A 26,512-nucleotide genomic window follows, 5' to 3' on the forward strand; every position below is an offset into this window, starting at 1 on the left:
TATGGACTGCAAGAAGAGATAAGGTCAACAAAGAAATTCTATTTTTGTGGCTGGTATGAGGGTACTTATTCAATTACCATGGCACACAAATGGAATATACCATCTAGCTTTTAATATTTGGCAAATTCTGAGCCATACAATCCAAGTGGTATTGGAAATTCTACAGGTAATGTGGAGTTAAAGGACGTGGCTCATCAATGGTTATGCTTTCAAAATCAGTTCCCTATAGCATGGAGCAGCTGCACCCTGATCAGCCCCAATGTCAGTAAAGGGGACCAAATCCCTCCCACAGTGGGATTTTTAACAAATTTTGCTGCAGAAATAAGTTCATCAGAAATTGTCAAAAATGAGATTCTGTTTGTACTCAGAGGAATCTATAAAATGAAGATTTTGCTTTGTGTGCAGTTTTAGGAAAAGCTTTTGGTTTTGTTTTTTTTTAATTTCTCCTTGGAACATCTTCCATATGCTAGAATATTTGAAGTGTATTTTTAAATAGTGACTGGCAATCTGTGAAACACCATTTTAGCATGAATGAGGTCATATGCTACTAAAATACTACTTATACCAGGAAACTGAGATGAATTGAAAGTAGCACAGCTAAAAAAGGGAAGGCAACAGGTGTTTTATTAGATAGCAGATATTGGCTTTTTTTTACATCTGTAGAATAACTGATACTTTCATCCTAAAAATTGTTACAAATTTGCATGTTTTTACTACTGAATATCAGTAAATCCCAGTGTTCCTAATTTAGAGTGTTTCTTTAAGGTGTTTTTGATGAATAAAACATGATATCCTTTTCTAGCATATCACTAGCCTCATAATGTGATACAGGATTGAAAGAATTTTGCTTGGGTACCAGGCATCTGATGACTAAGAATATGCTGGGAACAAAACAGGGCAGGCTGTGCTCCTGCACAAAAACCCTGGAGTTATCAGCATTCTGTAATTTTCACAGAGATGACGGTTAGGTATGTGCAGCCTGTTATAAAGAAATATTTTTTGTGTTGCAATAAATGGGAGAGTAATTTTCTTAGATGCGCAGATTTTAGTCACCTACTTAATGAATAAGAGAAGTGGGATTTATCTCTACCCAAACTTTACAATGCCTTTGACTATTAATTTAAGCAAGTCATGGAAGTGAAGCACCCTGGACTTCAGTTTCCCCGTTGTTTAAAATTGAGATCTTCCCTAGTTTATTGTTATAAAGTAATTTAGAGAACCTTTTAAAACGTGCTGTTTAAATCCATATTGTTGAGGGTTTTAGCACCATAGCCCCAATAATAAATAAATGATAAAACAGTTACAGTCAAATCATTCACCCTGATGCTTCAAATGTAATGTTCTCTATACAGAATGCTATAATATTCTCACGTTTTAAAAATACGCTACCTTCCATAAAGTAGTAGTTTCAGGTGACTAATCATTGTGTAAAGCACAGAACTGATATTTAAATGCAAATCAGGGGCCTTTTGGTTTGTGCAGTTTTGGTATCTTAGCACATGAGTCATAGCTTTCGGGAGCAGCACACCACTTAGAAGAGGAGCGTGCATATTAAGTGAAGTACAGTTGATCCCACCTTCTTTTGTAAAGTGTGTATAATAATACAGATTTAACTAGAAACACTGACATGTTTAAAAAACATGTATACAATAGATACAACACATAAAATCGTTATGAACTCAATTTGCAAATGCACATACTATTTAAACTGAGTACAACTGAAGTGTCAGTCTGGAAATGTGGAGTGTCAGAGCCGTCTGGAAAAACCACCCCTGGTCTATTCAGCCGTCATTTCTGTCCAAGACCCTTGCTGTCATGGCTGTTGAAGATTTTGCATTGTCTTAAGATTTTACGTAGAGAGCCTTTTTTAAGCTTTACTGTAATGGCATGCAATGAAGGCACTCATACCATCTAAATACCATCTGTCCATACAAAGCAGAAGAGGATCTTAACGACTTGGGGGAAACCCTGGCTCCATGGAAACTGAAGCAGAATATTTTTAGTGACTTCACTGGAGCCAGGATTTTCTGTATCTTCAAACAAATACTTTCACAGTAATTGGACCTGGAGCTGCAGATCAATATCAACTGCTGATGGTATTGAGCTGTAGCATGTTATTTGCAATAATGGTTGCGATCAGATCAAATCTCTCTCCCCCCCTTCCAAAGCAAACACATAGGGAGGAACCCTCAATCTTTTCAGAAACACATCAAGAGAAGAGAAAATGGTCAGCATAGTCAGGGGCAGTCCCGCTTTTCACTAACTCTTTGGGGCAGAGCCCATAGTCTGCTCTGAAATCACACTGCAGTTAAAAAGACAGCCTCACCAGATACTTAACTAATGGTGTAGCTGTCTGATACCCTCCCGGGTCATTGCTGGGGGAAAGGCAGTGTGGGTAGAATATCTTTGCAGTTTAGTCATTTCAAAGTATGAAAAAGGTCTTTTGAGGCCACAGGGGCAACTGCTGGCTTCCTGAGATTTGCACTGATTAGATCAATCCTGGGCTAGGGCCAGAAGGTGAGGGGGTGAGGAAGGATGAAAATTTGACTTCAGACCTTCACGTCTCTATTTGTCCTGCAACCTCTCTGTATCTCAGCTGAGCCAAGAGAATCTAGCAGTGTGCCTATACAGGAGATCTGGGTTAGATAAACCTTTTCCATCTGGAATTTAAAAATATAAAATACACCTTCGGAATACATTTTGAAATATAAAAGGGGGAGAACCCCCCTTTCAAGCACAGAACAATAAATATGAAGATGTTCTGTATAATCATTCCATGATTGTTCTCCATTTTTCTCCATTTGTTCTACTGACTGTGATAGCAGTCAATCAAAGCATTCATGTAGGCAGAACACGTGTGTGACACAGCTACAGAAAATAAAAGTTTAAGCTGAAGAAATTCATCTCTCTTGTGATACTTCAAGATTTATCTATTAATTGCTCGCCTGTGGTTTCGAAACTGACAAAAGCTATCCAAAATCGCACTAGGAAATCCTCTGAGTTCAGTCAAATCTCTGATTTAGTCAGCTTCAGCTATCACTGCCATCACCAGCCCATCTATAAATACATCTGCTTTCACAGTGTATGCATTCTGAAATTTGCCCGTTGCCTCCCCAGAAGTGCAGGGCTCTCGTCTGCTCTTAGACAAGCCCGGCTTGACCAAAGCCAAGATGAACCCAGCCTAACGCGCCAAGCCCATCCCTTGTTGTTAGCTTTGATAGTCGCTGCTATCATTTGATAGTTCGCTTGTAGCCAGTCCAAGTTGGCAGTGTCAGCCCAAGCTGATTGGAGCCGCAGACATTTTTGCTGACTGGAGTCATGCTATCTTTGCCAGTTTGCTGGAATAGACACAGACACTGATTGGGTCATGCTGAAAACATTCCTGTCCTATGAAGCAAGTCTGTTTGTATTTTAGGTTTGCCAGGACTAATGAATTAAAAACCTTGGGCTCACCACAGTTTGCTGCTTAATAATGCCTGTGACAGAAGGATTTTTTCCTCCCTGAAGCGTGACAGCATCGTAATCCCTCGTCACTGGCAAGGAGAGGAAGGAAAAGCGGAATTGTGGAGAAAAGCGGAAAAGGGTGATCTTTTGGGACAGCAGAGCCTATGGGAAGTGCAGGTAGCAGCATGTTGCCCTGACAGCTGTCTCAGCTTCTCAGACCTTGTCAGTTTGTTGCTATGCAGCAGGTGCAGCCTTTTCTTTTATTGAAGCTTTACTCCATAAAGGCAACGACAAGCCAAGGCAGTGGCTGGCCCTGGATTATACAAGTGCAGACACTCCGCTAAGTGAGGTAAGGCAACAGGTGTGAAAACTGAACTAAATTGATAGAGCCGTAACAGCACTTAATCTGAGTTCTGCTGCAGGTTTTTTATGGAGAAACAGCAGCCAGTTCCATAGGCAACTGCGGTGAAGAAGGGAGCTGCTCATTAAATCTCGTTAAATTCCAGGTTGCCCACTCACCCTCATCTCTGCCTACAGAGATTGTTCTTCACGCATGGAGAAAGCAGGTGGGGAACTGGGGGCAGTCAGCCTGCGTGTTTCCTGTATCACCTCATTTGCACGCAGGCTGCTTCCATCCCTCTCTGTTCCCTTTGATTGCTTTTTGTGATGGAGAGCTCGAAGATTCCGCACAAAGAGGAGTGAAGGGATAAATGCAATCTAAAAAAAATGGATAGCAGGGTAATTGCTGCGTATAAAGATGAGATTTGGGTTTGCGGATTGGAATAAGAGGAAAACACTCTTGTGTTATGATAGAATTCACCATTGCTTATTGAAGGGGTATTGATTTTTGCCCTCACGGAGTAGGTGATTAAAAAAGGTAATTTAAAGACATCGCAGACCACAGAGTATGTGACTGGGATAAGACAACAGATTTACTCCTAGTAATAGTGTTATGGCAACTTTAAAACCTCTAGCAGAATGCATCGTTTTAATTTCTTAGGCTATGATACAAAATGTTAAGTATACTCTTATGTGGAAGACCACTTGAGATAGTAAGCAGATGGAATGTGTACCACCAACACAGAATGATGAACAGCCTTGTTTCAAGGATGTGCTCATCATTTAAAATCTCTTTTTTTTTTGCTTTACCTTGTATTGGGAGATATGGAAGGGAAATATGATAAAGAATTTTGGTTTAGTACTTCTGTTGTTTTTTTAAAAACAATGAGATGTCTTAGATGTTTCTTATAAAGTGAGGGTCTGGGGGACAAAAAGAGATCAATAATGCTCAGAAGGTAAAAGTTGTTTAGTCTAATGGAATGCCCTTAAAAATAGAATATTTCAGTTGACTCCAGAGATGTTTTCCTGAGTCCAAAAATGTACTCTGCAGCAGTTTAGCTGACTTTTCTTTGTCTCTGCCCAATAGGGATCAGTTCAGGTTTTGTGTGTCTTGATTATTAGTAATGGGGAATAAAGAATGATCCCTGATATCCTTTATGTATTAGTAGAAAGAGATACTCTCAGCTCCAAATAAGATTTATTCAAAGTAATGATTTTAGAATATTTGTTGTCATTTTAAGAAAAGATTTTGCCCTTCAAATAACAATTTTTTTGTGTAGCATTGCTACAGAGTAACCGTAGCACTCTGCTAGCTGAATATTAAGGCAGACAAAGCAAATAAAAAAGAAATGCTGAAATTAATGGGCCAAATGCAAATTTGATACTCTTCCACTGATTGCAAGGCAGTGATGGCAGGGAAGAGTTTGATTCACTTATGCATCACCGAGGAAGATGATAATCTTGAAATATTGTTCTGTTCTATTGACTTCCTGAGACTGCCAAATAATTAAGTGTAAATTAGAATGAACTGTTGGGATTTCCATGCAACACAATAGCTACTTTAGCGAAAAACTGCAAGACTATTGGCTTAGGAAACTGTCTTTTGTTTTCACTAGCTAAATGCCGTGTTGTCTACTGACGTGTGGTACAACTTTTAGTAAATTAATTGTATTTTCCTAAAGAATTTGGTTTCTAATTGACTGAGGAGTTTTTATGGTAATTTAAAAGCTACTCTCATAATTGTCCGCATAGTTGGTATGGATACAATGCAGTCTGGATAGCATAGTCTTCAGTCCTAAAATAATTTCTTTATGGGCAGATCTTTTGCGTGCATGAATTCCCACTGGCTTCATGTTCTCCACACATGGAGCTCATCAGAAGATTAATATCTGTGAATTTTAGCAGCTTTGTGCTAGGTATACAAGGAGATTAAGTTTGCGTTCAGCTATTTAATAGAGTTTAACCAAAAGTGCTCATTCAGAAGGTTAAATATACATGGTAGAGCTCCGAGTACAACTTTTGAGTGTTCAGAGATGCTTTAATTATACCATTACAGATCAGGAGTAGCTAATTCTTTTGTTGCTCAACAATGCTTTAGTGCCCTGCTTGAAATGAACTAGCAGTTTTCTTAATGGACAGGGTTTCATCTCAGTAAAACCACTTTTTGGAGCTGGTGGTCTCAGAAGAAAGACCGAGGAGTGAATAAGGTCCCAATCTGGGAGTCAACCCCATGCAGACAGACCCCTACACCTGCACAGAGTCCCACTGAAGAATCACCACCAAGGTTTGGAGACCCAGTAACTTTCTGACCGTTAAGGGTGTGATGATCAGGCACAGTTTGACTGGGGGAGCATGGGTGGAAGGTAGGAGGATGGGTGCCTCCTTGCTGACACCATGTGGAGTGGTGTGCACGTTTCCAATCACATGGCAGGCTTGGGGTCATGTTACTCTCAACTCCCCACCCCTTCTTCCTTCTTCACCTTCAGAACCAGGCAGCATTGCCACGAGTCAAGGCTTGCTGAAGGGGCGATGGCGGGGAGCAAGCAGGTGAGGAGAGGGGAAGCTTCCTTTGCCATCGTTCTTTCTAATCTGTAGATAGCAAAAGAAAGGCAGTCTCTGCACTGGATTTCACTTGAATCCTTTTTAAATGGAAAAGTGAAATGGCGCTCCCTTGACTTTGATTCTAAACGTTGCTTAGCTAGGATGAGAAAGGTAGCTGTGAATGCATGAAAAGCATTAACACTCATTTGCTGAATGGTGTCACATGCTCTGTAATAAATATATTGTTTGTATTATTGCAGCTGGAACAAACAAGTAAGAGCATTGACTCAAGTGCCCACATGATCACCACCGCCAGGGTACCTGCTGATAAGCCAGTACGAATTGCCTTCAGCCTGAGTGACTCCCCAGGTATAGTTTAATTTATGGAGTAAACCACAATGAAATAATTGCTTTTAAATTTTACATGTTCTTACCAGTGTTTACAATATCAAATGAAGTCCAGTGTTATGGGTGGATTTTTTTCCTGAGTGATAGCATGTGATCAGTTTTCCTGTCTGATAACTTTTAATGTTTCCATTAACAATTTCATTAGACTAAAACCCCTCGACTGACAGTTTAGATCTTAGCTTTCTTTCAGTGGTTTGTGGAATATACTTAGGACTGTAATTAACTATCAAATTTACTTGCATATGCAGTGTGTCTGATTTTAAGGAATTTTAAAACAAGAAAAGTAAAAGGATATATTGTACTAAGGATGAGGCTAGAGCAGGAGGAGGCTTTGCCTTCAGCAGGAAGGTTGGAAAGTGCTGCACGTGCCCAGCTTGGTGAAAGGTTTCAGGAAACGGATGCCCCACATGGCATGTTCCCTGAGAAAGCAGCAGAAATTTCGTTGACATTTATCCTGCCAGCTAGTGCTGATGGAGCATTAATTTCCCCAAACATACCCTGTACATACATGGACCCTTTGGCCTTTGGAATAGACGAATACTATTCGTTTGCACCTTAAATATTATTAAGGTCTAGAGAGCTGTTGCCAAACAGTAAAAGTCAGAATGAAAGAAAGTAAATCGGAAGCTGGGAAGCATCCCCAAAAAAGTTGGCTGTGCTGGTGCTAAAGGTGAGTGCCTAGAGTCAGGGCTGAGATGTGTTTATGGCATGAAATATAAGAATCTCTGATAACGATAACTGAAACTCACTGCTGATGAGTGCTTTATGGGACAGTATGCATTGTAGGGTTATGTGTGAGGCCGCTTCCTGAGCTTTGTGCGAATAGTGTCAGCTTGAAAACAATTTTCTCGCTCTAAAAGTATTTTAGAATATGCATTATCTTTCCTAGCTAACTGTTGTGTAATATTAATTTGCAGCCTGAAATAGAATCTCATCCCCTAAGCAAGGGAGTTTAAAACCAAACATTTTCATGCATTATTGCACATAACTTTCAGCTCATGAAGATAAGTGGCACAGAAAGATTGGGACAAGGAATATAAAGAAGCACATGTGTCTATCTATGTGCCCTTTTTTAATAAACTAAAATAATCTGGCAATTACATTTTTATTACAGAAAGTAATAATGAATCATTTTCACCTCTCAAGGTATAGTAACATGGTAAATTTCTTACAGGAATTATGGCAAAGATAGGTCTTGAAGAGAGATGTAGAAGAAAGGCGAGTGCTCTTACAAATTATGGAAAAAGAATGCGTATGTGAGACACTGAAAACAAGTCAGGGAAAGCTGAGACCATGAGAAAATCAAAGAGGGTAGGGTGGTTTGTGACAAGAGACGGCAGTAGGAAATGACAAGGTTGTGAATAGCTTGGAAGAAGAGGACATGAAAGGCAGGAAGCCTAGCTTCCTTAACATTGCATCATATTTTATTTTTTACTTTTCTATCCTGCTAATAATTCCAGCCTCTCTCTTAACATTTAGAGAAAGAAACTCAATTACAGAAAGGTAATCTTTTTCTGCTACGTTTTGTTAAACTTTTCCATAATTTTGAGTCCTGTATTGTGTATATACAAGTGTTCCTGCAGTATGCAATCCAGAATCAATGTGCGTACTGATAAGACTAAATAGCAACCAGTAAAGTGAGTGCCATGTTCTCCTCCGCATCACATCCCAGTGGGGGCTACCAGGACGTCTAAATCAGCATACTGTTTTACCATGTCACAGGAATTCCGCTCTTACTCTTAGTGGTAAGCCTGAACATGGTTATTATATTTGATATATTTAAAGAAGGCAAAGGAAATGAACTCTTATCAGGTTTGAAATTTTCCAGCAAACCATAGTTGAATCAAGAGAGTACAAATAAGTATTTAACACTTTTATTTTTAAGATAAGCTGCAAAAACATTTAACAGATAGACCTTTAGGTATTCCATACTTGGCACTTTTTTTCCCCCTCCTTATTTTGTTTTATTTCTTTAATATTTTTTTTCTCCTTGACAAGGATATTTGTTTTCAGTTCGAACAGGAGTTACCTGCTGTAAGTGTGACAGTAAAGCATCAGGTGAGGCTTGTGTATTGCTAGGGTATACACAAAAAATCCTTCACCAGGGCTAAGTGGTGAGGGAATCTGTCTGACTTAAGCTTTTCCTTAAATTTTACGTCGCTTGAAAGGCTCAGTGACAGTTTTCACCAAGTAAGGCTGCATTCTCCTTCCGGGGCCTGTACAACTGCTTACTAGGAGGAACTGGCAGCATAACTAGATATCAAAAGGGGAAATGGAATGTTTCTTCTGGGTGGTGATTATCTCACTGGCTAGGATTGTAACCAAGCACTGGGTGTGAGGAGTAGCGAAAGGAGAAACTGCTCTCAACTCATGAGAAGAGACTGCTTTGTGTTAACTGACCTACAAGAGCAGAGCTGGCTTATCCCGAGCGTACAAGAAATAATTTAATTGTGTTATATTACTTGTCAGTCAACACCTGATGACTGAAATCCTGGCCAGGTTTGTGCAGTATTTTTAATGTGAATGCAGGCTAACCAGTTCCTTAAAAGTCTCAGGAGCAGCCCATCAGCAGGTGCTATATAAGAAGGCAGTTTTATTGTGTATCTCTTATTCCTGTATATATAGATATCTATGTTTGGCTCTTTTACTCAAGTTCACTAAGCTGCCATCAAACATAGGTTTCCCAGGGTGTGTCTGCACATCGTATTGCACCAGTTTGGCCTAAGGTACTGTTTTAAATTAACGAGTTTGAAACATATTATTTCAGCCTATCTTGTATCACTTGGAAACTAATGCAAGTTACACTGAATATGGTGTTCCAAAATTTAAATAAGTGTTCCCAAATAGAAATTTCGTTGTAGTTTATCAACATCAATTTAATTAAACCAATGAAATTCAATATGTCCTAATTTATTTCACTAACACTTACTTACTGAACATATTAAGATAGAATGATTACAACAGGACCTTTATTAAATTTAGACAAGTGGATTTGTTTTCTGTAGTAGTTCTAAGGAAAGGTTTATAGGTAAACATCTCTTCACCTTCCCTCCTAGAATAAAAGCTTGAATCTAGCTGAAAAGTTCTGCTAGTGACATGTGGTGATAAAAGACTAGTTTTGAAATTATTAGTAATTTCTTTTGTTTGAAATTTGTCTACCTCTGACAGCACTCTCCAGAAAAATCACTGATAACAAAGACAAAATATACATCTTCTAATGAAACTCACGGACAGCGAAGTGCAATATTTTTGCAAGCATAGCAAATGACTGACTTTACTCCTCTTTATGCCTTTGTTATCCTAGTGACCGTGAAGAATTTTTTGCTGTTATAGTTGATAGCGCGAGACTGTTTTGCAGTGGTTGTTTCTTCAATAGCAACCTTCAAATCCCTACTCCATCCTCATTTTGGTTGTAATGGCGACAGAGGCTTTCCAGCAGATAATGTATTAGTTGAAAACCAGTGGGGACTGCTAAAATATATGGCTAAAATTTACAAAGCTAGTTTCCTAAAACTACACCCAACCTACAAGTGGCTTGATCTTTGGGAAGTTAGACAGGAACTTAGGTGAGATACCTCAAAGGGATAGTGGCTGTGTGTTCATCAGAGGATGCTTTAGGCTTAGGTATATGGTCGAAGGTATATGGAGTAGGAGGGCTTTGCTCTTACCTCTTCTGTTATGGGCCGTTGCTATTTTTGGGAGGTCCACAACTCTTATTATTGAGCAAGCCTTCATAGCCTATTCCTGGGTCAGGCAGTGACCATTCCCCACTATTTTACAAGTGAGGTAACTGCGAGGTTGTGTAAGGTCACGTCAGGCAGGGCTGTGAATAGAAGCCCGGGAGCTTCACGCAGCAGTGCCAACTCGCAGTCACTTAGCCACACAGCCTTCCAGGATGAATTCGATGAGTCTATGCTTGTCTGTCAGTAACCAGGGCTGGAGCTGCTGGATCTCACCACCCTCCTAGGGCCAAGACTGGACCCCGATACGCAGCTTGCCAGTGTTGTCCTGCTGCGAGTTGCAGTGCTTGCAGTTGAGTTTGAGCAATTTTCCTGTGTAAGGGCTGATCCACTTACAGGATAACAGTCTACTTATGTTACCAATTTAATTCTTTAATTTAGGAGGAAGAGATCTGGATACACTTGCCCACGCATGTAGGAGAAAAAAATAGTACCTGAGTGTATAATTAAAGACTGGATCATAACTCAGTTACTTGAGGAAGCAGAGCTGTGGCTGGTATTTCCTAAATTTTGAGTGCTTGATTTAGCAACCTTAATGTGCTTTCAACACATTTACATTTTTATGTTCTATTTCTGTCTATCTTCGTGAAGATCCTAGAGAAACTGTAATTTGCGAGTTTATACTGCAAGCAAATCAGAGATTGTTCTTAAAGTATTTATTCATTAACTATTGACCGTAGCCCACAGTTCAGCTAAATGGAGCAGCCACGCAGGAAGAGACCGAGGTGTTACGCTTCATTGTACCAGACATTGGGTCAGTCAGACAGCTAAGTGTGAGCGATCTCGCTCGTTCATCTGCGTGATGGAGGTCTGGGCTATTGGCCTCTCCAGAAGGCCAGAACATGATTAAATAGGTGAAGCTTTCCCGAAAGCATGATTCATTCTCAAATGCGCAACATTAGCATGTATCAGGGGACTGAGTGCATCATGGCATCACTGATAAATAGTAAGCCTTTTGTATGAAGACAATCAGTCTTAACACAGCTCAGCCTTCTAAATCAGATGGCTTGTGTCGATCTCTGTACCACACATTAGAAGCCCATCTCACATTTGTATTAATAGGTGCTATCAGCAGAGAGACAAGAGCTCACCTGGGCAGTGAAGGCTGAGCAGCTTAGCCTTGCTGTCTTTACACAAAGCTGCCCATCACACCATTTCAGCATGAAGGTGCGTTGGCTGGGCAGCATGCTTAGGGAGCTTGTTCTTTTGTTACGTGGCTAGTTGTGTAGGAATGGTCAGAGAGCTGGCTCTGACACAGGAGGGTACTTTGTCTCAGCCCAACTGAATGGACAGCAAGAGGAGGAAGTGATTTCCCTGGAGACCCTCCCTCAGATGCTCTCTGTTATAATGAGTTTTCAGCAACACGCACAGCGAATGTATGAACGTGATGAAACAGACATGGAAGTCAAACTATTCCATACACGTGAACCAAGTCTTGGGTTAAAAAACCATCAGCTGTATGTGCAGAGAGTAATCAGAGTACAGGTCTTTACCTTTAGTGGACTTTTAAATATAGACCTTCAAAATTAGTTTCGGGATCTATGGGAAATCAGGAAGTGCTACTCATTTAGAAATCGTGCAACAGATACTTTAACTTAGGTGGCTGTGATGAAGTCCCTGATCTGACTCTTTCACATCACAGGTTAGTGCTGTTGAGTTCGCTGGGATGGCCATAACATTCACGTGTATGTTTTTCCTCCTTTCTTGTTTTCTTTTGACCAGAATCTTGACTCATTTTCAGGTGCAGCAAGTTGCAGTCTCTGATTTTTTTATATTTTTATTTTTAAACAAAATATGTTTTCAACAACCAGCTTGAATTACAAATCCTTTTTCTTTACGAGTGACAGGGAAGGGAGCAGTAAAATAGTGACCACAGGGGTGAGATGCTGTTTGTATCTGGTGAAGAATCAGCCTAGTTATTTTCAGGGTTTTGTGGTACAGAAAATCCACTAACTTTATTATAAAGGGGGTCTTTGATTATATCCGTGATTCCTTACAACAATCTAGGCACTCATTAAATATTGATAATAAATTGAGGAAAAGGAGAAAAGATATTTCTGAATTCTATTGTCTAGTTAAGGAGACGTAGAATAGAAAAGAACAAATACAGACAGATAAGGAGATAGTTATAAGAATATTTTGAACTTCAGAATATTTTCTTTGACATTTCAGACATTTTCACTGTTTCTGATTTTCAGAATCATAGATTTTTAAGGCTGGAAGCCAATGTGATTTTGCCTGATCTCCTGCGTAACACCCAGTATTCAAGCTTGTAAGGACAATAGTGATTCTTTTGGAAGAAAATGCAAGAGTTTATAGCTTTCCTCTTGATTTCTGAAAACATCCTCAAAAAAGTTTTAGGAGGCGAATGACTGCTGTCATTTGCTTTCCCCTTGTGTGAAATCTAAATGATTTTAGTTTTCACCAAGTGATTTTTGTTGTTATTGTTGTGGTTGTTACTTTGACAACAGTGAAATACAGACCGACCCGATGCAGTAATTTATTTCACTGGAAGCTGTGGGGACAGTTTTTTGTTGTTCTTTTTGTGGAAAACAAGCTTGCAGTTAGCTGTGAAGATTTCTGTTAATTTTTGTAAACTAAATACTTCAGCTGAAAATTTCAGAGGTGCCTAAGAGAATTAAGAACTCAGAAAAATTTCAAGCCAGTGAAGTCCCCAACTTTTCTCGATGATGCTCTGCACATCAGATGATGATTTAAACAAGTATTAAACTATCATAACTAAAAAAAACCCTAGCAGCTGTTCAATAGATGCTAGGGCAGGCCCATTATAAAATGTACTATGGTATGCCATAATGGTTAGGATACCAATATGTTCTATTTTTAGTACCATTGACTCAGTCACTTGAGTTCAAAAAATAAGCAGGGAACATCTGTTTATTGAAAGGATTTCCTCTATAGTAATTTCTCCCTCTATTCCATCCTTTTTAAAGTATTTCCAAACTTTTTTACTGGTTCATTTCTGAAGGTAGTCCAATATATTTTCTAATATTCTGACACTGCATTAATTTTGTTTTCTTATTAGTATCCGATACAGTGAAAAAGTAATTAGTTGCTGATGTTTCTTTAAAATTCTTGGGGTTGCTTTTGCTTTGTTTTTCTTAAGTTAAAGTTGTTTGAGGTCCCTCCTCAAAGCTACTGTACCAAAGATTGTACTGCTGGAATTGTCAAAACAAATAGCAGCTTAACTGCCGTCCACGACTCTGGTCCAATATCTCTGTCAGAATATTTAACAGCTATTCAGCCAAATATTTGTAGAGCAGCTGTACCCCTAGTCGGACTGAGTCCTATTCCGTCCTTCCTTTTAGCCTTGCCATATGATTCATCTTTCTTCTTTTAGAATATTAGTCTATTTTTAAATATTGTACAAGAAAGCAACAGCAAATTAAAGGTAAACACTTGCATATCAGCATGATACAATTCTATACAATTAAAGCAATTTAAGTATTTTCCAGAATGGACATGTTTGGAACATGGTGTGAAAAATGAAGTTGTGTGTGTGTGTATGACTTTTTGTTAATACTAGCAAGACTCCTACCCCATGAAAATATAGAGCTTCACTTTGTTTCCTAGGAAGTTCAAAACCTTTTGCATTTGCCCTCTGTATCACTGTATTTTTTTTTTCTTCTCTGGGCATCCCTTCCTAGAGGCGCCCAGCTCTAGCTATGTTAGTTAAAGTAAGGCTCTGACCGTATGTGAGCCAGTATGTTTATTTTTCACAGGCTTATTTTACTTGTTCCCCCTAACCTACTTTGCTGTATGACCACTAAGGGAAGGATAAAGAGATAATAAAGATTCGACAAATAGTTTAAATCCTAGTCTGTACTCTTTAAGAATATTCAGAATCCTGCTTTGATACGTGGTCTTCGTAATCTTGTTGGGGTTTTGTTGTAGTGTACAGGTCTGCCAGCATAGAGCAGTTTGCAGGATCTGACCTGCGTTAGCAATTTTCTCCTATGAGAGCCATCCTTGTTTAATCTTGACACATTACAAATAACTGACTCTGTAAGCTAGCTAATAGTAACCTTCTCTTCACCTCCCGTAACCTGTAGTAAGATACATATACAGTCACCACAATCCAATGCAAAACTGATAGTGTGAAAGTCACTGAGAAAGAAATATTGCAGTGGCTAGCTGTGACGCTACCAAGTATGATTCATATTTCTGATCTCAGTCCAGCTACTAGTGGGCAGGTGTCCACATCACAACACTGACGTAACTGGCACAGTCTGTCCCACCTTTGCTGGAAGCCTGTACTAAAAATAAAGAAATAAATAAAAACATAGTTTGGCTTGTTGTCATGAATGAACTAACTCTAGCCCATAAGGATTGTTATCTACAGGTTAGAGTAAAGACATTTCTTTGCAGTATGGAGAAATTTGTGGTGCTTCCCCATTCTAATCACGTCTAATCACGTAGGTAACAGTCTTCTGGTTCCAGGGTTGCCAGGCTGGTTTGTATGTTCTTGTGGTTGCCTTTGGGTGGTGGGAGAAAAGTTTCTGTTATTGTTGGTTTAGCCCTGGTAAGTCATTATATTGTGATGGGGAAGATACCTTTCCCTTCATTCAAGTAATGAACTCTTTGGTAGTAAGGATGCTATCCTTGGAAGGTTCTTTACTTTGCAGTGTAATGGAGAGCTCAGGAAGAAAGATTGTTTGGATTTATTGTTTTTATTAAATTATCACGTCCTACTGCTCTAACTGGCTTTGTTTTGTTTCTTAATCACTGCAATACAAAATAGGCTTTTTGTCTTTCCAGCACCTAAACATTTTCTTATCGCCAACCCACTAGTATTTTCAAGGAGTCTATTAAGGTATCTCAATGGTAGAAAAATAAGCAGATGTGGGGGTGTTTGCAGGATCCTGATATTATTGTGAATACATGCAATGTAGAACTACATTAAACGGATCATGTGAAATGCCCTTTTTGGTAGGCATTGACTTTTAACATCATGTTTACCTTTTAGATGATGCTTCCCCTGAAAGCTTCCCTTTGGCATTTCCAGAACTAGATCAGCAGCTGCAGGTAAACTTTTTGATTTTTTCTACAGTTCTACTTCACATTCACTAGATTGGTTATGATAAAAAAACTCTGGTTATTAGACTAAGGTGAAAGTTTTCAGTGGTGCTTCTCTAACCTATTAACATTTAATAAGCCTGTGTATTTCCATAGAAGAAAACATTGTCTTTTCAAGATCTGCAGAAAAATTGATTTGACATTTTTAATCCAATTGCAGGGAAATGACTATTTTAACAATCTCACCTACATTTTTTTTTTTCACAATTCCTGCGCAAAACACAGCACATACTGCTGCACTGCAATGAAGAAGAGGTCTTGTGGTTTTGATGGGACAAGGAATGAGCCAGGTGTTATATTCTCATGCCTACAGGCTGTGCTAAGACCGGTATGATCAGCTTTCTCTGAAGCATTCCAAGAGAATGCAAAGGTGTATTTTGCAGTGCCATCTTATCTCTAATCTTGGGTAACTAAAGCCAGTCATCAGGATTGACGAGAGCCTCCTCAAAGTTACTCTAGTTCATGCTGCACAGGCAGCAACCCTAACGGTTGCCCTAGCAGGTGTCTGCAGACTGCACGAGATAAAAGTGGTGAATCCTTTTGTGACCGGTCCGATTTGTCAGCGTAGCACAATGGAGCCCCGATATACTGGGCGATCAGACGGCAGTTGATGGCCACTCCATGGTTCACCAGGCACAGAGCCAGTTCTGTATCCAGGGATTATTTCCCTTTCCTCTGTGGCGGTTCTGGAGTGTTTGTTGGCTTTTGTAAACTACTTCAGATCATCTGTTTCCCAGGCGCATTTAGACTTCCTCTGATATTTCAATATGAAGGCAGTTGTTTCCTGAGTGTAAACTGAGAAAGGCATTAGCAGACCGTGTTGTCCAATGATGTCATCCTTCCTGTCCCCATCAACTAGTGAGACAACACTGGAGGGCTGCTGTCAGACTTAAAGGACTGACTTTTCTCTCCTGCTGCTCTCATCAAAAGGATGACTGAGGAAGGAATGGAGGATGACAGAGACGACTCTTGCTCTGTCTCTCTAATCCGGAGAATCGGGGCAGGTTCCTTAGGCATAACTAGGAAAGATCAAAGGAACGAATAGCAGCTTAAGATTTGGGCTGGAAGGAACAGGGTAGTCTGTTGGCCTCTTCATTCCACTCATCTTCCAGTGCAGCAAAGACGATTGATAATTTTTTCCCTCAGAAGAATTCAATTTGAGAAAAGCGATATTGTTTTGTGGCTGAAGCACTGAATTGAAAGTAAAGAACCTGCATTCTGTTTCCAACTCTGTCAGTGACACATCGTGTATCCTGGAGGAATTGCTTCATGCCTCTGCTCATCTCTGAAATGAAGTTAATAATTTTTACCTTTTTCGTTAAAGAGCATTGAGATCAGTGGGTGAAGACTGCTCTAAAAGAGCAAAGTATGATTATCATTACTGCTGTTGGTACATAAAAACAAAATTACTAGCGTTAGATGTAGGTACTTTATAGGTCAAATGATGATTTTTTTTATTAGGACTTTTATGACCCATTTCTGGAACATATAATATACTCTAAATGTGTAATTTCATGAGAGACTGAAATTGCTCCTCTGGAAGCATTCAAGTCTGCTGGATAAATAATAGCCCTTCAGTAAAAGTTTTTTGAGTGCGCACTAGAGCAATTCCACTAAGTACACCCTCTTGGTCTGCTAAGTACCTGACATTTTTTTCAAGGGAACCTTACTTTACTCTCATGATCTCAATACGATAACAAATTCAAAGAAACAGTCAAAGGCTTTGATTCAGATAATGTTCTTTTTATTATCCTTCAGAAACTTTTTCTGGTATTATTGAGGTAGTTGAAAGGATAACTTATGAGGACTATCTGGCTGACTCAACCACTCAAAAGTATAAAGTTAGTGGTAGTGCTTCATCCTTTAGCTTTTCAAGCTTATGTGCATATTTATATTTAGATGCCTTTATGTTCAACCAGAGGCAGTTAAGTCAACACAGGGTTCTGTGCTGATGCAGAAGTAACAGGGCATTTAGCTTTAGCAATGAAATCCTGAATTTCCTTGCTTTTGTCAATCTGGATCACAGCTTAAAGTTCTAACTATTTAATGTAATTACATTACGTTTATACTGCTTTAAAATTTCAAACAAGAACTAACTGTAACAAAGTTATAATTTACCTAGTTGCATTTTCTTATTAATTACTTTTTGAAATTGCTATAATCCAGACTGCTAAGGGTGTGTCAGCATGTGGTTGCAATTTAATTTAATGTAACCATACCAGCTTTGAAACAGGTAGCTCCTGTATTACAAAAGCAAACTACAACACGGGCTTCACCGGGACCTGCAGAAGTACTGAATGGTGGTGTCCCTTGTCATTCCATCCATGCTTTTCTCTATCCCAAAGTTAGCTAGTATAAAGCCGCACACATGAAGTGTCATGTAAACGAACCCTTTAACCAACTGTGGCATAGCAGCCTGAAATGCTTGAATTTGTGAGAATGCTGGTACATATTTTCATAATAAAAATATCACATCTAGAGCCACAAGATTTTCATCACCACACCATAAATACAGTCAAAAGCATTTGTATTTTATTTAAAGAAGCAAACTATAAGTGCAGGGTAGGTGGCTATATAATAATAGGCACTTAAAAAAAAAAAAGTAATAACTTTCCAGGTTTTAAACATACAAAGGAACATTTTGAAACCTGTTTTAAAAACAAAACAAACAAACCAAAAGGCCAAATTAGCTGATCTTCAGGTTGGATTTTGAAAGCGGCTTGAAAGCTATGTAAGTTCACCAAGTGACTTGGAAAATCAGAGCCTTAGAATTTTATGCATGCAGGCAGCAGACCACAGCCTGAGTACCAAGCAATTTGCACCTCTGTTTTAGGCTTCAGGCCCTTGTCCTTCTATGTTAGGCCCTGGCAGACAGCTTGGCTGTCTGAGCAGAATTACCTAGCGTTCCCACTTTTCCGACCACGATCCTACCATACCTGCTCGCTGGGCACGGGTATCCGATGGCAGGGCAAAGTTAGTGCAGCCTCCCCCTGGCAGGGTAATAAACCCTGCTGTCCAAGCACTGCTGCCAGCTTTACAGAGGTGGAGGTAGGATTGGCTGGAGAAAAGGTATTTCTAGGAGACTAACTGCAAATACCTAATTCTCTGTAAGGACTCCTACTAGAGGACAACCCTAGTTGAAAGTTACAGCTTCTTTCTGAAGAGCAAAAGTGATCAGTCTAGTGCTGTGATCTACTAGCTAGGTTCAGACCAAAAATGTTGTCTTTTCCAATTACCTTTTTGAATTTCACATTTTTCTGCTACTCAGAGGAAGAAATTCCAAGAAGCGATTTGTAAGAAAATAATATCAGTTCTCTAACTCAAAAGTTTTGCTTTCGTGTTGTTTTTTTTAAATTAAAAAAACCGCTAACGAACGGTCAACCAGACACAAAATCCCTACGTACGAGAACAGAGCAGTTTAAGCTACAGGCAGGAAAAGCCTGATCTCTTTTGCAGCTTTATTATGAAAAAACCCGCAAAGTTCCTGATACGCTACCAGTGAAACAAAGCTCATATTAATATACTTCTTGCTTTCAATTGGTTTTGTCTGCAGTATTGGAAATTATTCTCTTCCCGCTGACGAGCAACACTTTGAATGAGGCTGAGGCACCTGCTCATTTGGGCTTCAGTGTCATTTCCCCCCCGCCCCTGTGGGAGCCGCGTGGTGGGCAGCGCAGCGAGGGTCGGCTTCCTCCGTTTGTCAGTTTGTTATTGGGAAGCATTAGCCTCTGCCTGGTGTAGAAGTTGGCCTGGGCCTTGGAAGGCTCCTCCTTGATTAGCTGCATAGTGGGTGGTGGCCCCTCTGACGGACACTCTACTACGGATTACCGGCTATATTTAGGCGCCTACATCAGCATCTAAGGCCTTGTTGTTTAGGTCACTGAATACAGAGGAAGGTATCTGGTGTTAAGTACCCGCATTACTGTGCCCTGTGTGCTCTCTGTCCTGTTCCAGCATTTCCTGTGACTTGCTCAGTTCATCTCCCTCTTCTCCGTCAAAGTCTCTATTCCAGCCGGGAATTTGATCTCGAAGAGGGAAGAACGCAAGTCGCGAATGGATGCGCAGGGTGTTCTGTAGTTCTTTATCATTCTTCTCATGACAACGTGAGCTTGAGAGAGGCATTTATGTCATATTTTGTATTACAAATCTGTTAAGATCAGTGGAGACTGATCTTAGATGACTGTAAAATTGCTGCAACGGAGAAAAGGCTCCAACCATTTATAATACAGTTTGTTAAGTCAAGGGGTAGTTTTTCATGCTCTAGTGGGAAACGTCCGTACAAAAGAAGTAATGGAAATATTATGAAAGGGACAGTTCGTTGTGTGTGATACAAACATTTAGCAGAAACCTTGTTTACTCTGGAACTTTAATAATGGAACTATTGCTTCTACTGACTGCCAAGACTCTTGTTAGACGCATACAAATTATTTTAGACAGTTTAAAAGTATAATGTATTTTTAAAGGGTATGCTGTATTTTTTTAATATGTATTAAATTCCAAGAGAATTCCTAGAGTACCGTGGTACTCTATAATTAGATTTGATTGCCTACGAACTTGATAAGTCTCCTGTAATGCTGCTGTGATAACTATGATCTTAGATTATGTAAGACATGGATGTTTACAAAGTCAGAGCATCATACTAAGGTTAGAAAAGAATGGAAAAGCTCTCAGGAAAGGAGAGCAAAACTCTCAGTTGCTCCCCATCCAGTCGACTTGAATTGCTTGGAGAAAAGAGAACTGCTTACTTTCATGGTAAAATTAGACTAGACTAGATAAATCCTAGACTAGATATCTGAAACTGGTTGAAGAGTTCCAGTTGCACAACAAAAAGTAGCTGCAATGTGCAGCTATCACTTTTGCTTGGGATAATGGGGTTTCTTCCATCATGGAAGAGTACACAAGGCCATATAATGAACATGGGCCACATGCAAAATATTGGCACTGAACTTTCTGGTTTTCCAGAATAGTTTAGCTGAAAATTAGCAAATTTACAAGAAGTGAGACACCACTCTTTAATTAGACCAGTGCTAAAGACTGCCTTCTAGACGAGTGCACATGCTCAGCTGGCAAAGCTGCATGATACAATTTTTTCTTTAAACTTCAACCTTTTCAGGATACAGTTTTGCTCTTTTTTCACAGTAGAACCAAAAAGTAAATGCAAACAAACAAAGGTGAATTAAAAAATAAACTGTTTTGAACTCTTTGAACACTTGGGTGACACTATCAACTATACAACTTTTGTGGATATGGAACGCTGATACGCATATGGGAAGGCAACACACACTTTGTCATGTGAGTGAAGGAAAAAAAACCTGAAAACTGTCCTTTTGTGTCCCCCAGCAAAGATTTTAATTAGAACAGCTCCTTCAACCTGTCTTAGGCTCTTTCTATTTCTTCATGAACTGCCTTTGCATATCATCTTCGAACATCTTTCATATCTGGATTCCAAACAAAAATCTAAAGAAACAGTGTGTATGTCTTGTAAAGATGTACATACATATGTGCAGTTACAGAATAGCCTATTACAGCATCTCTTAGTGTCTACTTGCTGGATTCTGTAGAAAGTTTGTCAACGTCACAGTGAGTTATTCAACAAAATACAAGGAAAAAAATCAGACCTTGTTGAAAATCGGACATAGTAGGATAGACCCCACTACCATCACTGAAAGCTGTAGCTTTTGTACTAGCTTTGTGAACAAAATCAGAGATGCTGTGTGCGCATATTTTGCCAGCACAGGAAAATGAGGGTGGATGACACTGAAGCCTGAAATAAGCAGGATTAAAAGTAGCAACTGTTGCCATTAAATATAACTTTCTTTGGCAGGGGTGTTTTTTGCTTATGTAGCAGGTATGCTTTTATATATATTAATTTATGGACGGGCAAGATACTTCATGAAGTAACAAGCTCGGGCTGTCCGAAGGAGAAATTAAAGTATGGCTGTTGGCTTCAGCGTGAAAAAAAAATATACTACAAATTGAACTTTATTAAGGCCTGTTGTAGTCACCTGGGTAAACTAGCAATTCTTACCAAAAAAATAGTATACAGAATTCATGCATGAAAAGTGCTTTCTACTGGGAATTCCAGTTATTTTTCTCTGCCACGGGAATGCCATCGAGGTAGCAACACTTCCCATGGCCTGGCCACAGGCATTCAAAAAAGTCATTCCAGGCGGAACGGGGAGCAGAGAAAGACTGCTTGGATAAGCTAGGGAAAATGGAATTTTCATCTAGGATGGATTAGGGGAATGCAGCTTTACCGAGATGTAGGTCTTGGGAAGTATATGAGAGCCCTCTATAAGTACATCTCAGGGGTAAACACAGGTAGGACAAAGAACCACCATTTGAATGAAAGATAGTGCTGGCACAATGAAAGACTATACAAACCTGTCTTCAACAAAACCAAACTGGAAGTGTCCAAAATGTTTCTAATCCGTGGTGAGGCTCTGGGCCAGTCTTACAACTGAGGCAGGGGACTTCAGCTTTTCTAAGACAGAACTGGGCAATCCTGTGAATTGCAGGATTTGCTTCTGATAACAGGGGACTGGACTCGCTGATTTTGCAGGTTCCTCCCATTCCCATTTAGATGAGTATGGGCTAGTCCCGTAACTGTTACCATTATGTTAGTGTTTTCTTTTCTGTGGAAATATGTTAATACTGAAAATGTCTGCTGCCTAATTGGAGTTACGCCTTTGAAACAAGGAAGTTTTGCCTCTGTTTCTGCATTTGTTTTTCAGGAGTGTGCCCTGCCATCTTCTGAAAATGCTTTTCTTGGTGGGAACAGATGTATCATTAATTCTTTGCACTCTTGTTTATGTAAAAAAAGTAGGCTGTTAGACAGGGGTAAAATAATTTCTGTGCCAGAAATTACTCGTGGGCACTGTAGGTACTATCTCCAAAACCTTTCTTAGAAATTTCAAAATTACAAAAGAGCAAACCAAATTGTCCAGTCATCTAGTCATATAAAAACATAATCAAATTTACATTTTAAAGTAAAAATACATTCAAAATTAAAAAAAGTTCTTGATATAGTGCTCTAATAGCATCAGACAAGATTGAAAAGAATTGTATGAACGGAATATTAGTAAACTAATTGTATCTTTTGTCAGTTTATTTTGAGTGATAAAATATCAATGTAAGAAAAAATTACACTGAAGAGGAAACAATGATAGGAAGGGGTTTGAAAGTCAGCAACTGGTTCTAAGTGGGAATTAGATACTAAGTCTTAGCATGACTAGATAATTTTTAGCTCTCTATATATATCTTTTGAGTGGGAAGCTGGAATATAGTAACTGAATGCTGCTTTAATTTTTAAACTGGTTTAAACCAGCTAGATTTGCAGAAACTAAGTTGGAAGCAAAAGCAACGTTTTTTTTCTTTTGAAGTATCACTGTTTGGGGACTTTCCCCCTGGGCACTGTTCAAAATTGTTTTACTGTGACGCATTTGTTGTTTGCTGATCTCTGGTAGATACCAGAGATGCTACTTTGGCTCACCCTTGCATTCTTGGATTAGAGCACTGAGACTTCTATATTCTGTCTTGTTAAATTTATGCTTATTATTTGGGTGGCTATATGAATGGTGCTATTGCTCATCCACTTTGAAATGCAATTAAAAGCCCTTTCCTAGGGACCAGATTCATCAAGTAATGGACTGCCCTTTCCCTGAGGTCCCAAATCCTCCGAGCTCAGAGAGAATAAAACAACATGCTGTGAAACAATTCTGCCGCAGCATTTTTACATTTAGAACATGGAAAATGAGTGTCTGTTTTAAAATTTCAGTGAGGAACCACGTACCGTCTACAAGTACTTGCAAGGTCCATACATTAGTTAGCACACTTACATCTGTGCATTGGGGTACATCTGAAGCCAACTTACCCTGCCTCCTGGATAAAAATATTTTTAATCTTTGTCTCTGAATATGTTTAGTAAAATTTAAATTTCCAGTTTAGCTAAAACAAAGGTTTACAAGATCATAAATAGGAAAAGTCTGAAGACTTGTGCTTTTCTTTTCCTAACAATGTCATTGAAGGAATATTGTACTACAGAGAAGAGTCAAAGTAGGACAACAAGAAATAAAAAATAATCTACTTATATTGTGAAAGGCAATTGGATGTTCTTTAACTGGACAGTAAAGGAACTATTTTAAGTGCTTCCTTTTGCTTCAAACAGGTGGCTCAAGCATGCTATTTGGAGTTCATTTACAGTCAATTGATTCATGGCTAATAACTTAAAAATACTGCACTTCCTGAAAGTATTATAGCCAAAATATGACAATCAAGCCTGAAGCCTAAATTAAGTTGCATTCTTTTTAAGGAACAAAAAGCACTGGCATTTAACCAAACTGTATTTTCAAGATCTTGGTTGAAATGCGTATGAGGAGTCCCAGGACAGAGTGGTTCTATTTGCCATATTTATTACCTGCAGTGTGGATTGAAAAAAAAATTAAAATCTTACTGCAATAATGTTGGTATTTAGGTTAGGAGGTACAGTGCTTTTGCCTTCACCGTGTCTTTTTTATCTGATTTTTTTTTAATTGCTGTCATCCTTCAACTCTTAATCTCACCTGCACCTCTCATGGAAATTTAAAACACTTTGCAAATATAGCTGATTTAACTCTCACATCATTTTTGCTAAGTATGTCCCCTTCTTCTACAGGAAATAGAGATGCGGAGAAACTGAGTATGATCTTGAGCAAACTACTTACAGCTTGAGGCATTGCTGGGATAGAACCCATAATGACTACTCTATGAGTCTGTGATATGATTCTGTGAAATCTTGGCTGCACTGGAGTCAGCAGTAAAACTCCTGTTGAGTCCAGCAGAATCAGCCCCAGTGTCCTATTCACAGTCCTCTCCCATTTAGTAATAAGCTGGAAGAAGCATTGCATCTATGAAAAAAAGAGTGTTTAGTCAATAGCTTTCCATGTCTTTTCTTCTCATCTTGCAGAATTGGAGAGTAAGAGCTTGTTGGCACTCAAATTACCCTTCTGCTCAGTGCTGCAGTTTCTGCAGTGAAAACATGTTCATGTATTTTATGGGTCTGACCAATGCATCAACTTTAGCATTCTTATATGACTGTAGCTGAAAAATAGGGAGGTAAGGGAGAAATCTTTCTTTGAATAATCTTTAGGGATACTTTGCAAAGTTGACAAGGAAAGTTCTGAAAATCCTTAAAAGGTTTGAAAGTTTATGCATATTCTTAAGCAGGGAAGTGTTTTTTCCCCTTCCATGAAAGGCCATCACTAGGAATATTTGGCCGTATCCTGCAGTTAGGGTGAAAAAAAAATCTTTAAGTATTCTCACAGGAATTAAGATAAATATTGTATCTTTCAAAATATGTGTTTTTTCCTAATATTTCATTCAAAAGCAATATATATATTTTTTTCTTCTTCTTCTTTTCTTAAAGCCTCTGCCTCCTTGTCATGACTCTAAGGAATCTATGCAGGTGTACAAACAGCACTGCAAAATAGCAGAAGAGTACCATGAGGTCAAGAAAGAAATTGCTCTGCTGGAAGAAAGAAAGTGAGTAACTTTTCCAAAGTATTTACTGTTGTCTATTCTCTTTGTAAAATCCTGTTTTAAACATGAGGGTTTCACGTGATATTTTCTGACCTTACACCTCTGCCTGACAGTCACAGTACAGCACAACAGTTAGGCCATTGGTCCACAGGATCAACTGGGACCACTAAGGACACAGAGTTGTCCTAGCTCTGGGCCCTCAGTTATACAGATGTCCCTTAAAACCTTCACTGACAGCCTCCAGGTCACATAACAATCTAGTTCAGCTGGTGCAAGTCCCCTTTTTAGTTTTAGGGATTTTTTTTTTTTTTTTCAATTTAACTTTACACGTTTTAATGAAGAACATAATGGATCCTCAGTTAGGTTTAGAGTACTTGGCAATATTAGTAAACATTTTTGTGTGAGGTGCATTGTCTCTATGTATGTTGACATTTCAGGTGTTCATATCCAAAGTGCATAAGCTGGAGAGTTTTTTTCTTGTCTATGGCCTATACTCATACCCCTGTCATCTTTGCATGATTATTAAGTGGCAAAGCGCAGTCTGTGACTCCTGGTCCCTTTCACAAGAAACCTGAAAAAGAAATTCAGAGAGAAGAAAGAGGGTGAATAGTGAAAGTTTTTAACAGACAACCAACCCCAAGGAGTAACAGTTACTGCTAAGTAAACCTTCTCTTTCAAATGCTTTTTATTTTTACATTCACACTGAAGGTGACTTCAAGCAGTGTTGCCTTCCTCAGGGAAAGTTACCTCAGTGTCGATCTCTGAGACTTCTTGTGAAAATTAAGACCAACACCATCATTCTTCCAAATGCTGCTTGAACAGAAATATTTGTAATATAGCAACAGGGGTCAAAAGAGCTCTGTTGCAGAGTGGGATTTGAGTAGAAGGTGGGCCACTGTACCTGTTTCATAGCAATCTTTGCACAGTTGACCATGCAGTTCAGCCAAGTTTGCATCCATGGGAGTCTTCAGCTGCAGAAGCAAGCTGATGGGAGGGAAACTGGTGAAATCCTGTAGTCTTACAAGTAAGATAGCCAAAGATCCCCTTGAATCCAGACTATGCAGGCTAAGAAAGTGAGACTTGTCTTTATTGGGGTTGATAGCTACAGGCACAGTATAGTTAGTTGTTGCCTGAAGTGTCGGAACTAGCTGAGGTTTCCCACTACAAATCCCCTTCCACTGTAAGACCTGCAGGGCACTCAGTTCCTGACAGATTGGCACAAATGGTAAAAAAGAAGAAAAAATAACCAGAAGAGATTAACACTACACAGTCCCAGTGTTTGCATTTGAGTCATCATTAATTAAACTTGGCCAATCGAAAGTAATTGGTATTTTTAAAAAGATTTAGAGAAGATAATTAATTAAAATAATTTTGCAATGATTTGTCAAATTTGATTGTCTCATATAAGCTGCTTACATGTATATGTAGCA

The 26,512-nt window shown here is 39.1% G+C and overlaps 1 protein-coding gene across 8 annotated transcripts in view; it reads left to right on the forward strand.

Annotated features, from left to right (window-relative positions):
* MAP3K7CL (MAP3K7 C-terminal like) overlaps positions 1-26,512 on the forward strand; it is a 47,411-nt gene that overhangs the window by 12,786 nt on the left and 8,113 nt on the right. For 3 of the 8 annotated variants that reach the window (XM_075517156.1, XM_075517175.1, XM_075517164.1), the window contains 6 exons: positions 3,508-3,793; positions 5,923-6,067; positions 6,270-6,330; positions 6,585-6,693; positions 15,457-15,515; positions 24,970-25,085. In XM_075517156.1, coding sequence (XP_075373271.1) covers positions 6,313-6,330; positions 6,585-6,693; positions 15,457-15,515; positions 24,970-25,085 — 302 coding nt within the window. In that variant the 5' untranslated portion in view covers positions 3,508-3,793; positions 5,923-6,067; positions 6,270-6,312. Of the gene's footprint in view, positions 1-1,416; positions 3,794-5,922; positions 6,102-6,269; positions 6,331-6,584; positions 6,694-15,456; positions 15,516-24,969; positions 25,086-26,512 lie in introns of those variants that run through there. The other 5 variants (XM_075517149.1, XM_075517201.1, XM_075517184.1 and 2 more) reach the window with 5 other exon arrangements.

The sequence above is a fragment of the Mycteria americana genome, chromosome 1 (assembly GCF_035582795.1).
Source record: "Mycteria americana isolate JAX WOST 10 ecotype Jacksonville Zoo and Gardens chromosome 1, USCA_MyAme_1.0, whole genome shotgun sequence".
Lineage (NCBI taxonomy): Eukaryota > Metazoa > Chordata > Aves > Ciconiiformes > Ciconiidae > Mycteria > Mycteria americana.